At 39.5% G+C, this 13,479-nt stretch overlaps 1 protein-coding gene across 1 annotated transcript in view; it reads left to right on the top strand.

The window, feature by feature from the left end:
- Window positions 1-6,752, top strand: part of ABCD3 (ATP binding cassette subfamily D member 3) — a 29,592-nt gene extending 22,840 nt beyond the window's left edge. The window contains exons 13-23 of the mRNA XM_034063653.1: window positions 65-156; window positions 635-723; window positions 801-873; window positions 1,820-1,883; window positions 2,327-2,404; window positions 2,493-2,558; window positions 2,655-2,744; window positions 2,961-3,080; window positions 3,474-3,578; window positions 4,910-4,966; window positions 5,638-6,752. Coding sequence (XP_033919544.1) covers window positions 65-156; window positions 635-723; window positions 801-873; window positions 1,820-1,883; window positions 2,327-2,404; window positions 2,493-2,558; window positions 2,655-2,744; window positions 2,961-3,080; window positions 3,474-3,578; window positions 4,910-4,966; window positions 5,638-5,715 — 912 coding nt within the window. The 3' untranslated portion in view covers window positions 5,716-6,752. The remainder of the gene's footprint in view (window positions 1-64; window positions 157-634; window positions 724-800; window positions 874-1,819; window positions 1,884-2,326; window positions 2,405-2,492; window positions 2,559-2,654; window positions 2,745-2,960; window positions 3,081-3,473; window positions 3,579-4,909; window positions 4,967-5,637) is intronic.
- Window positions 6,753-13,479: the final 6,727 nt, after the last annotated feature.

Consider the following 13,479-nt stretch of genomic DNA (forward strand, 5'->3'; position numbering starts at 1 on the left):
ATTAAAACCATTTTGTGAATTTAAATTCTGTTAGTCTACATAAAGAAACGTTCTTCTACTCTAGGATTACTACCAAAGTGGAAGAATGTTACTGAGAATGTCTCAAGCCTTGGGCAGAATAGTTCTAGCAGGCCGTGAAATGACAAGATTGGCTGGGTAAGCTTCATAAGTAGTTGTGTCAAGTTTCCTTTCTTAGAGTTATGTTGCTGTTTTTCTTCTCATTTCACCAAACTGACTCAGAATTAAAATGGTTTTGTGTGATTTGTTCACTGCAGCATCCTAGAAATCTAGGGGTTAAAAATACTTGGTGCTGAAAATAAATCTGAAGCTGTGATAATTATGTTCAGTAGTAATTTTGTATCTGAACAGTAGCTGCATACAGTTTGAATGTTGAATTGAAACAACGTCTAAGAAGAAAGCTACCAAATACTTGCCTATTACAGGAAAAGGTTCTTGAAAGTATTGTGAATATTGGACAACCTTAGTACAACTGAAATGTTAAAGTTCTGTTTCTGTGCTGGGTTGAATACCTTTGTCATTTAGTAATTATACTCATTAGAGTTACTATTGATTTCTGAAACTTCTAAAGATTAATTATGGTTAATTTTATGGTTTTTGTGTGGTTTGTTTTTAGTTTCACAGCTCGAATTACAGAATTAATGCAGGTTCTGAAGGACTTAAATGGTGGCAAATATCAGCGTACCATGGTATCACAGGAAAAAGGTAGATACAACATTAATATGCTGTATATGCATCTCTCCGTAGCGTTCCGGTCTCTAATGCTTTCTTCTTATTTTAAGATACAGATAAAAAGCCAGCTTTGCCTTTGATACCTGGATCTGGAGAAATTATCAACACTGATAACCTTATCAAGTATGTTTACAAAGTTTCCACAACTTCAGTATTTTTAACTTAGCCTAGAAAGACATAAGTCATTCCCTCTGCCTCTGTTAATGGAGGTTTTAATACACATTATTACAATATGCAGCTCCTGTTGTGCTATAGTTTATTTACATATAATTCTGCCTTGCTCCCTGTCAGCATTTCTATTGTGTAAGTCAGTCCTTGTCCTCTCACCTTAGCAGAAGACATAATATGCTGTCTTTCCATAGCCTGTATAGAAGTATTTCCAGCTATCCTTTGGAATATGACCTCCCAGACCTTTTTGTTAACACTTTATCAAACTTCTTCTTAGAAATAAGTTGGTTACAGATTTTATTCCATGAAATAAATTGGCAGTAAAATTCAGGGGCAAGTCTGTATTCAGTTTGTATATCTGCATGCTTGTACCCTTCACTGATGTACTCAAGTAACAATCAGTTCCTCAGGTTTTTGCAGTTTGAGGGTCATAGTATTGGCATAGTAATACTACCTGAAGATGTGGAGTAAAGCCAGATAATAGATGAAATAGCCTCAATCTGGACAATGTGGAAATCACATGGTGGAGTGGAGGGGAGTGAGAGGAGAAAGGAGATGGTAGAGTTACTTTTATTATTTTTATTGAGGGGGGAAAAGAAGCAAACAAAAGCAAGGGAGAGAAGCAAAAGTAGGAAGAGCAGAGAACATTCATTGTGTATCCTGGAACTAAATGGACGAAACTTCCACTATCAGGTTTAAAACGAAGAGCATCTTTAAATGTGGGTTTTTATCCACAAGGTGTTTTGGAGACCAAAGGCTTAGAAGGATTCAAAAAGCAAATATATGAAGACAAAAAACCTACCAACAAACTAGAAATAGTTGTTAAACACTAAGGTACCACTTGTGGTTCCAGAACTTCCTTAGCTGTTAATTGCCTTATATTTTAAATATTGCAACACAGGTTTGATCATGTTCCGTTGGTGACACCTAATGGAGATGTTTTGATTCAAGACCTTAACTTTGAGGTAAGTTTCTTAATACCATAGAAAACAATATTCGTCTAAAGTTTTAAAGGGAATATGGTAATTTCAGAGGTAATCTGATTTATAAATGCATGTACAATCAAAGCTAGAGAGGTGCTTGTATGGTATGCTTAAATGGGAACAAAAATAATCCTCATTTTAGTTCCAAATGAGAAAATAAAAAGGCAATGAGCTATTTGCCCAAAAGTGTTTTTAATTGTTACAAGTATGTTGTTTTGTTTTGTTTTGTTGGTTTTTTTTTCCAGCTGCAGTTGGTGCTAGACTAGTTGGAAAAGAGAAAAACTAAATGATTACTGGAAATCAGTCCTTGTAGTGTCAGAAGGTGCTAGGTACAAGCCTACAAGAATACCAGCTTGTCTTACTGTTTGCAAAGGCTTTCACCAGTACTTCCTCACTACATTTATGTGTTGGCTTTGCATTTTTAGGTTCGATCTGGTGCAAATGTATTGATTTGTGGACCAAATGGGTGTGGAAAGAGCTCACTTTTCCGTGTTCTTGGTGAGGTAAGGAAACTTGTGAAAATGAACAGCAGAGACTCCAAATTGTAATTGGACTTTTTCCAGTCAAGTTTAAATCTTTCTCTTGTTGCAGTTGTGGCCTTTGTTTGGTGGGCGTTTAACAAAGCCTGTAAGAGGAAAGTTGTTCTATGTTCCCCAGGTGAGGCAAAGTAATTAGTTGACAGTAGTTTTTCTTCCTACTTTGGCTATGCTTACAAATATTTGACCTACCTTTTTGTTTCTGTCTGTATCTCAGAGACCATATATGACTCTTGGAACACTCAGAGATCAAGTTATATATCCAGATACTTTAGAAGATCAGAGAAAGAAAGGTATTTCTGACCAGGTAATGATAATCCAATCATTAACCCTTTCTCTTGCTTATGATGTGTAATTTTTCATATTTAAAAATCCTGAAACTGCTGTTAAACTTGCTGCATTTTGTTTAATGTTTATCAGGGTTGATAGTACACCAGTATAATAGTATAACCCTTTATAACCTTCTTCAGTCATTTCTTTAAGTTCACTTAAGCTCTACTTGTCATTTCTGTTTCATTAAAAGGTGCTGAAGGAATATTTGGACAATGTCCAGCTGGGTCACATCTTGGAACGTGAAGGAGGCTGGGATATTGTTCAGGATTGGATGGATGTACTCAGCGGGGGAGAGAAGCAGAGGATGGCAGTATGTGCCTATGATTCTATGTCTCAAAAGTGTAAATACTAAATACAGGACCTGGTCAAAACTGTAACCTAAATTGTAAGCAATTCCTGTTTAACTAAATATTAGTATTTTCCTTAAAAGGAGCCCTCAAAATATGAAATACCTGAATACTGAGGGAAAAAAAAAGAAACCAAACTAAAATAGTGTTGTTAGTATAAAAAATTCAATAGGAAATATTGACCTTTTGTCACCCATTACACTTTGGTTATATAAACAGATGTTCACCAGTGGGTGCCAACCTAAACGAAATTCCCTTGCCACAGTAAATTTTTGGATGCTAAGTCTTAGTGTCACTTGTAACACTGCCTTGATTGTAGTGTTATCTCCACAATAGCCTTTTGGTTTGCATTTCAGATGGCAAGGTTATTCTATCATAAGCCCCAGTTTGCAATTCTGGATGAATGCACCAGTGCTGTTAGTGTTGATGTAGAAGGCTACATTTACAGCCACTGCCGGAAGGTAAGCTCTTTGTCACTAGAATTCTATCTCTGTATGTTAAGAGGAAACCTAAAATGCTAAAAGACACCCAAAAGCTTAGAAGGGCATGCAAGGACCCTTTATGCACACTAGAATTCAGTAATTGTTTTGTAGCCTTAGGATAATTTAGAGGTACATGTGACCTCTGTATATCAGAGAACGCTTACTAACTGCTAAGTAACTTTACTACTCCAGATAAACTCTTAATGTCAAGTAAAGATCAAATAATCTAAGATTTCATACTTTTTTGTTGTTGCTCAAGAGCCCTCTGTTGGCCAGGACATCAAAATGAGAGGGTGGAAATTAGCATTTCCATCTATTTTGAGATACGAAAAGCCAAGCACTCCAGGAAAACATGATGATATTGAATATGTTCAATATGTTGAATATGCTTCTTCCTTTCTCTATTAAACTCACCATTTCAGATTCTGTGTAGTGCAATGTGAAATATTAATAGAATTCAATTTCACCCCCTCAGCCTAGGAAAGAATTGACTTGAAATAACATTAACTGTTCAGCAATAATATTCACAGAATGAAGCTATGCATCCACTGAAATATGTGCTCGAAACTTGAAGTGGGAACTTAAGGAGCTTTCTGTGGTAGTAAATTCACACTGATGAGGACTCTGCAAAAGAATGGACATAATTTCTTAATTTTACCACATTAATACCAATACCCTGACAACTTTCTATGTCTGTTTTGCGTATACTTGTTATTCTGTTAGTTTGAATGTTCGCTCGTGACTTACAGTTCCTGTTGTCAAGTGGCTAATACATGTTCCTGGAAAATAAAATTCCCGGTTAAGCTGTCCTTGCAGTAATTAAAAATGCTACCCTGCTTTATCATCAGAGCCATTTTGGCTTTTAATTGGTGCTGCTGTTAGGGATCCGTAATCAGCTGAGTTGCAAGGAAACTAAGGAAGATTATTCAGGTTTAAATTGTTACTTTAGAATGTATTAATAGTTTTTGTGGTTTGGGGTGTTTTTGCTGTTAAAGTGCACTTCTTTCAATTACCAGGTTTGTTGGTTTACCCACCTCCTACCTTGCCTCCTTTGCTCAGTGTATGTCTTGCCAAATGATTAGGAGCAAAAGAATGGTGAAATCAATTAAAAAAGAGAAATCCCTCCTGCTTTTCAATTTATTTATTCATCTGCAAAATTTTATACAAAGACTGGATATGTATACTATTAATAATAGGATCTGGAAGTTTGTGTTTATGAATGTAAGCTCTTCAGCTGATGCTGACAAATAACCAACACCTAACCCATGAGGCAAATTAACTGCTTTATTGTGTGTATTTTCTTCATGTAGGTTGGCATCACTCTCTTCACTGTCTCCCACAGAAAGTCACTCTGGAAACATCATGATGTATGTAGCCTTTGTTTTTGCTAAGGGTATCTGTGGGTTGTAGGGGTTTTGTTGTTTGGCTTTCAAGGTGTTCTCCCTTTAGGTTCTTAAGAGATGATGATCTGTTGTTTCAAAAATGTTTTAGTTTCATAATCCAGTGGCTTATTTGAAATACTCTTATGCTTCTAGTTATGAAAACTCACCCAAAGTCCTTAAATGCCTCAAAACTATAGAAGACTCATTAGGTACTTAAGTCTTCTTTCTTAGTCTCAAAAACTGCTTCAACCAGAACCCAGTAAACAGCATGAAGTTTTGCTTTCAAGATGCTTAATATATCCATGCTGAAAAGTTAATCTGTATTACTGTAATACTGTGTAATACTTCTTTTCTTCCAAGCTGAGATTTTACTATTGCTATTACTTTTTATGCAAAGAGACTGTATGTATGTGTGGAAAATATTGAATTAATACACAGGGATGAATGTGTAACTTAAGTATATTATCACAAAGCCCAAGACAGCAGTGTTAAGTCTAGCTGTGACCATTAGCGGAGTGATGGATGATACTAAGGGAAAAAAACAACAGAGTTCAACTTCTTTCCAGAGGCAGTTGAATTTAATGAAATATGAGGAGGGAGAAGTTAAAGACCTGGTAATTTTTAAGTGATTGCTAACATATGCTCTTCTATTTCAGTTTTACTTGCATATGGATGGCAGAGGAAACTACGAGTTCAAGAAAATAACTGAAGACACAGTTGAATTTGGATCTTAAAATCATGAACTGAGCTGCTACAGAGACTGATTACAGGAAGTGTGTAGTGAGGCAGACATTGTACAATACAACTACTCAGCTTGTCTTCTAAACAAATTAACTAGGATAACCCAAAACAAGCTGTTAAGCATTTACTATTATGTAGGATATTGCTAATTGTGTATATGTTGGTTTAATTATTGATATGTACTAAGAATGTCCTTATTCTTGTGGTTTAAAAACCTGCCTAAATTAAATTGGGCTTAAATCAGTGTAATCTGATTCATCCTGGGATGCAAACCATTTGAAATCAGCTGATTTGACTTTTGTAGACCTTCTTTCCCTTGAGTGAAAAGCCCTGTTAAAATTAGGGTTGCTACCTCTCTTGTTCCTGCAAAGCAGTCTTGGATTTTTGCTCTGTTCTATGCATATTTCTGAGATATCTCACACAGTGTAGGACATTCTCCCATCTTGAGATCTGTGCCCAGTTAAATGAAAGAGCCTTTTCCTTGAACCAAGCCTTGTGATGTAGCCAATATGCCCTTGCTGATAAAGGATGGACTGAACCTAAAAGACAAAACTAATTCCTTCTGGTAAAAAATTGAACTTGTTCTTTGCTGGGTTTTGAATTCTCTTTAACATCTCTTTGTCCATGCAGTTCTCTCTTCTGCTCAGCAATCCCATTCTCAATTTAGCAAGAGCTTCATCTCCCACCCCAGCAGCCCTTTTGTGTCAGAGAAATACTTTGGTAATGAGTTGAGAGGAGGTTGAGAGATGGAAGAAATAACCGGGGGGAAAAAAGAAAGAGTAGTCATGTCTCTTGTATCAAACAATCTCATGGATATTTTCAGCTCAGAAGAAATGAATGGCTCCACAAGTAGAACCAGAGAAGAGAATGTGGGTCAAGTCACTCTTCTCTTGAAATCAGAAAGGGTTAGCATGGACTCCAGAATGTTAAACTGTGAAACAGCAGACTGTTGTCTGTCGTTTGTGTGTTCAGTCCTGTAATACAGCAGTTGCTTTTTCCAAATTCCTGTTTCCCTCTTCAAAAAAAAAAAGAGCTCTCATCATGGTTTTAGCTGCCTTTCAGATATGAGACTGAAACTAAGTGATAATGGCACTTGTTTGGTCATTTAGGCTGTAAAGCCTACAATGATGCTTTCATCCTTCATCTTTATCCTCTTATTTGTCATGAGGTTTCTTGATTTCTGATACAAATGATTCACCAGTGATTCTCCCCGTTGTCTAAGGATCTCTAGTCCCTGCTGGTTTTCTTGTTGAAGCTGCCAAATCCCCTTGCAGAAACCCAACTCTTTAGATAGTTTACTGCAACTGTTCTCTCTCTACAAATTATTTTGTGGTTGCCATGTGACTTTGACAAACATAAATGCAGCAAGGTGATTTTGTGTGTGTGATCAGGGCAGAGGAAGGTGTGTAACTCAAACTGAATCACTCTTTAGGCTTTAAAACACAAATTACCAATACATGTTGTACAGTGAAGGTCTAGTCGTTTTTTAGTGTTCCATATAAGATACAATGTAGGAATGCACTACATGAAGGCATGCATAAAATATGCAATATATCTGTGCTCTGTGCATCTTTTATCAAGGGTATAGATGAAAAACAAACCAAGTTTTTTATAAAATGGGTACGTATTTAGATGCACTTCTCTCTGTTAGTTTTTACCAGGTTTGATCAGTCATCATCTTTTGTGTTGAAATCACTACCTGTTAATACTTTTCCTTTTATCCTAGTCCTTGCCCATTCTTGTTAGTGCTATTATTCTTTCATAGTACTCAAATGCAAACAGCTACACTGGTATAAGAATCTAGTGACCACATTAGATTCGTAGTATAATGCATCAACGAAAATCGGAAAAGCCTTTCTGAGGTGTAATGTATTCAAGAGAGTAAGGTACCTGAATAAATTTTCATGCTTGATCCACAAGAAGGCAAATAGCTATCTCATTTTACTAATTTTCTTTCTATTCCTTCAGATTCCCACATCAGCTATAACGTAGCAGGTAGCAGCATGCTGTATTCTCACAGTAATGGTAACCATGACAGTAGGGATGCCAGGTAGTTTGCTGCGTGGGGTTTTGGGGGCTTGGTTTTGTTCCTTTTTTGTGAAAGTTCTCAGCACAAATGCAACTTCTCTTGGAAGGGATCTTTTAGTAACCTTTTTAGATATACAAGTTAAAAATCTCTAAAGTGAGAAAGCTGCTGTTATCTTTGTGACTAGGGCAGGCTTTGCAATGGAATAGTGAACTTGGGATACTTTAATGTATTTTAAGGCTGGCAAGCAAACCCCCACACAACACACTTCCATGGCACCCCAGCAGCCAATCCCAAGGTACTTTACATTTAAATTGGCTAATAACAGAATTGTGTGTGATCTCGGATTAATTTCAAATACTAAAATCAACCTAAAAATCCACCTCCATAAGCAAGGAGGAATAGGTTTGCCTTTAGATGCCATGAAGTTCACCGGAACTGAGGATGCTAATATCTCCTTAGGGCCAGGACTAAGTGTTTTTGAATATAGTGGAAGGAAAGAAGAACATTCTTCTGTGCTTGATTGTAAGAGAGGCTTATGAAGAAAGTATAAACAAGAATAATGTTTTAGAATGATAATTCTTAAAAGGCCTTACATTAAAGTATTTTGAGATAGACTTGATCTAATGAAAGATTGTAACAAATCTAATGACAATGTTCCAAGTCTCAGTTCTGTTGCAGAATTGCACTGTGATACTGTATTTTAGCTGTTATGTCTTTTTAATAGCACAAGTTGGAAGTTTGTACATGGGAATTCTGAACTAGTTAGACAAAGTATTGAGGATTTCCAGTCTGAAATGGTTGGTGTTTTGAAGATGGTACTGGTAATAGTCAGATGGCTGCATTTCAACAGTGGTGGGAAACATTCCTGTATGTATATACTGTAAAGTGTTTTGGAGGGGGAAATGGCGCTATATAAATGTAAGACATTAAGTGCCTCAAAAAATAATAAATCTAAAGATAAAATACATCTAGGCTTTTTATGTTTCTTGATGATGTGATCACAAATTTTGTAGCAATACAGCGAATGCATGCTCAGCAAACCTCTGGTTATTTGGTGAATGGATCATAGATGCATTAATCTGCTCTAAGTCTGCACTGATTCTGACCTCTCACCATTATCCACTGGCCACTTCAAGTTCATTGTTTGTAGAAGAGCATAGGCCTGAATAAGGTTAAAATGTATCAGATTGTGGTGATTCTTTTGAGTTTTCTTTAATCTTACTAACGAGGAAAATAGGATAATTACTCTCCACCTTTATTATACGGGTGATTTTTAATGGTTTTCCTTTGACATACAAGCTGTCAGGATACTTGAAACTTAGTAGTGTAAGAGTGAAACTAAGAGATGCCTGAATGTGCCCATCAGCTGTTAACTCTGGGCTCTGCTATGCAGGTCATTCCAAATGCTTGGTTTGTGTGCCTCAACACTTTGATTCTTCCTTATGTAGAGTGAAAACATCAGTTCCTGGAACAGTAGAACTGAAGCCACGAAGAAACAAATTCCAGCTCTTTATCAAGGATCAATCCACCATCTTTTGAGGATGTTGAGAGGCCCTGGTGCAGAGTTTGAATTCTTCTGGGAAAAGCTGGCATCCTAGCCAGTGCCAGGGTCTGACTGGTGAAAAACCCATTTTGTTTTGTGATTGCCAGAGTGAAATTAAGACACAAAGGAGGTCAAGTACTGTAATCGATCTGTTGGTTTATTACAAAAAGACAATTATTATTAAAAAAGAATAAAATACAGAGATAGGACAGATCAGAAAAAAGAGAGAAATGGAGACAGAATTGGGGTGCAGGGAGATAGTCACCAGCATGGATCCAGAGGTGTCCTGATGGTCTAGTTGTTGTCCTCAGCGGTGGGAGTCCTCCAGGGTCTATAGTCAGCATTAGAGGTAGTGCCTCCAGGGTCTGTAGTAGTCGTTGGAGGTGGGTGTTCCAATGGTGATTACCTTTCTCCCTTTTATTATGAGTTGGGGGAGTACTTCTGTTCTTAATATAAGGTACAACATGTTCCTGGTGGAGCAGTTTCACTGGTCTTGCAGCCAGCTTTTCAGCTGCTCATCTATTGCAATTTTTGAGGTAATGGGCAGCAATTCCTCACAACAGTCCTTAAGATAATGGATGGAAGATTTTTGTCTCAGATTCTCCCACCCCCTCTCAGGCAATGGATGGTGGAATCTCATCTCCACTTCGCATACCAATCTTTTAGACAACGGACAGTGAAATCTGGTTTCAGCTTAGTCTCTCACAGCCAGTCTGCATTGCTGCAGGGAAGTTTCTTGCCCAAATGTGGCACCAGTAGTGGAGTAGACACACGTGGCTGCACATCCCAAATACAAGATTACTTTAGCATCATTTCAAAGTGATTTGTACTGTAAGAAAATTCTAGATATAGTGCTGCTGCATTAGCTCTGTACTGTGTACTAGGGAAGATGAGAATGACTAGGGAAGAGAAACAGTGCAGCATGGAGTGCTACTGTGACACGTGACAGGCTTTTTCATTCAATCCCATCTAGTGTTGACATATGACTTATGTTTCTGCAGACCAGGAAATTCAGTGTTCATGTTTCTTAAATCTAGAAAGAAGAAATACCCTGTGGTATTTCTGTAGTGAAGAAAATGAACTAATTTAGTGATTCTTCCATTGGATGCAGTTTTTGGCACACTCAACAGATACCAGTGCATCACCTAACCCTTGGTGTTCTGAAGTGCTGTAGAAATGTGAAAAACTCATTGAGATTGGCCTGTCATCAAGGTAGAAGTTAAAAATTCATTATTAAAGTGTATATATAGCTGTCACAGATACTGTGACATGTCCATAGAAACAGCCATGCTAACGAGCACCTGCAGTCCAACTTTGAGAAACAGTAGGGGGAAAAGTTACCTTGCTTTTATAGAAAAAATAAAGGGCAACTTTTATCTGCCAAGAAGAAAACCAATAATGTGGAAGTGCACATTTCCACTTATAAACAGCCGCTGTTCAGAACACTTACATCAAGGTATAATGTATTTGCTGCCTTATTAGGTGTAGATAGCAGTTGGCTTATGCCAGTCCTTTTCATGAGCATGGAAAGAGGTTTCTTAGTTTTATGAATCAGTGATGGGCAGCTCTTTTGGGAGGCGGTTGGTTGGCTTTCCCTTCCCATGTTGGGGTTCCAGGCTTTTGTTCATGCTCTGGATACAGACAGACATGTATTAATGATGCCTCAAACTTCACTTGGAAGGTCAGGATGGCTGTGCATGTTACAGGTTCCTAGAATCTGTTTGTCAGACCCATCCCATCACATGCGTTCAGGCATCAAATGAAACTGGTTTCATCTTGAGATGGAATACAAAAAGAAAGGGAAAAGAATTTGCTTTTCCTGGCAGAAGGAGCTCTGGTGCTGTAGTGCCCAGGCCCATTCCCCACTCTGCTTGTCCACAAACCAACATCCTTCTTACCCACCCTTCCCTCATTCTGGGAAGCAAATGGCATCCACACATGGTGCTGCACCAAAATAGCACAGAACTGGGAAAACAAGTTCAGTACTGTCCAGACAAAACTCACACTGCTGAGGTTGGTTTACTTGGGTAGAAACAGGGAACTCCACTCCATGACTGAGCCAGTTTTCTGCTTTAGGATACCTGTAGAGTTTGGCACAGATCAAAGCTGATTTTTTTTAAGCTGGATAATAGAAAGTGTGGGGAATGCTGCTCTGGAAAAGGGCACTGCACAGAAGCAATTGAAGAGATGTATGTAACCAAATACACCCTTTCCTTAGACTGAGCTGTTGAGTGCAAGCAGGTGCTAAGCCCCATTTGACTAATTTTAATTGGGGTGACTCATGACAAGGTGAGTTCTGTGAATAAGCCTTTATTTAGTTACTTCATTGTGGTGTTCTACTGCAGGAATGTATTGGCATAAAAGCAACAGCTCTAAAACCTGCTGTGCCAGAGGTTGCCAGTGTGACAGACTCAGCAGAGCACTGACAGATAATGAAGTATCTCCAGAGGGGCTGATGAGCAGAGGGATGTGGGAAGGCAGTGGTTAAAAAGAAAGGCATGTGTGTGAGAGGCTTCTTAAAACTCAGCTGCAATCTCCCATATTGCAGCAAGACTTCTGGAAAGCCAGGAGCTGCTAGCACATTGTTCTGGGGCTTAGGAGGGAATTAAAGACCAAGGTCAAACCTACAGATGGACATTCTTTCCTTGTTTTAACCCACAGATGCCAACCAGGTCATTAAAACATTTAAAGTAGGGGTTTGTTTTATTGGAAATGTTGTATTTATAACAGCCCTGAGCAGGGAACCTGGAAAGGCTGCTTGAGGTCACTGCTTCAGTGTTAACAGAAACCTCCTCGTGCTCAGGGTGTCGCCTCTGAAGCACTGGGGTGCATCCTGCTGGTGGGACAGAAGGTGGGTCTGAGGGGCAGTAGTAATAATCCCTGTGTACACCATGTGTATTATTGTCCCTGTGGCTGTTACACAGCTTAGTGATCCACCTGAGACTCAGTGCAGAGGAGCAGCCCCTCTGCTGGGAGCTCTTCCGACTCACGTGACTGTTGCTGTCCCTGAGTGCAGGGTCACACTCTCAAAAGAACTCGGAGCACAGGAAGCCCAAAATAGCCCCAGGTACAGACATGGCTGCATTCCAGCTATTCCCACCCTTGCCTTTCTTTTCCTTGCCGCTGAACTGATAGCAGGTTATCACAGCTCCAAACATAGCTTGTACTTCAGCATGACTTGGAGGACTTTTACAGCTCAACTGGACAGGGGCAGTGGTAACACATTTCCAGTGCTCCTAGAAAACTTCAGTCCCTGCCCTGAGGTGCTCAGTCCATTCCTCTAAGAGTTAACAGCAGCAGGAGGAATCTGTTTTCTGTTTGAACTACAGCAAGGGAAAAAACTCTGATAAGAAGCTTAATGTTCAGTGTAAAAGTCTCCCAGTTCTCATCTGCTCTCGAGTGTTCTGAGATTAAAGTAGAACTTTGTCAGGAGAAGGGAGAATGTTTTTCTGCAGGCTTTAACCCCAGTGTGCAAACGATGGGTACAAGAAGCACTTGTTGCTGCCTGTTGGATTGTCAGCTGGGGCCTTGTTTCCAGCAGCGCTTGAGAAGTGGGCAGGGAGAACCCGGCAAAGGGAAGCACAGGCAGAATGGAAGATAGGAGTGTTCAGGGGGAGAGCTGCTTCTGCCCCTCCTGCCAGACCTCACTGAGCTGCTCAAAGTGGTGCTTTTCATTGTTAGCAAAGGGAAGATTTAACAAATATCATGTACCTTTTTCCTTCAAATTTGGGTGAAACCTGGCTTCAAGCAGGGTGGAGGTGATGTAGGAAAACCTGGATTGGGACATGCTGATTATGCCTTTTTTTGCCCCTTGGGGCCACCCTTTTCAGCCACATGAAACATAAGCCCAGCCCCACAGATGCAGAATTAACACTGTAGAGATGGCTCACAGGGGGTCAGGGGTCCTGGAGTGTCCCGGGGCTGGGACCCAGCCCACAGCTGCTCCTTGGGGATGGTGGGCACGGGGCGATGTTTCCCATGGCAGCGAGGAGCCGGTTCATCCCCAACTGCTCCCTCAGCCCTGGGACCAGTCCCTAAACTTCCATCTGGGTAAAGCCTCTCTGGAGAGCACCATCAGGTGCCCCAGGAATCAGCTCCCCAAGTGTGAAGGTCCAGAGCCTGGTGCTGAGCCTCAGGCGCCCAGACCAAAAGCTGGTGCTGATGTTGGGGCTCAGAAATACAGAC

The sequence above is a fragment of the Melopsittacus undulatus genome, chromosome 6 (genome assembly GCF_012275295.1).
Source record: "Melopsittacus undulatus isolate bMelUnd1 chromosome 6, bMelUnd1.mat.Z, whole genome shotgun sequence".
Classification (NCBI taxonomy): Eukaryota; Metazoa; Chordata; class Aves; order Psittaciformes; family Psittaculidae; genus Melopsittacus; species Melopsittacus undulatus.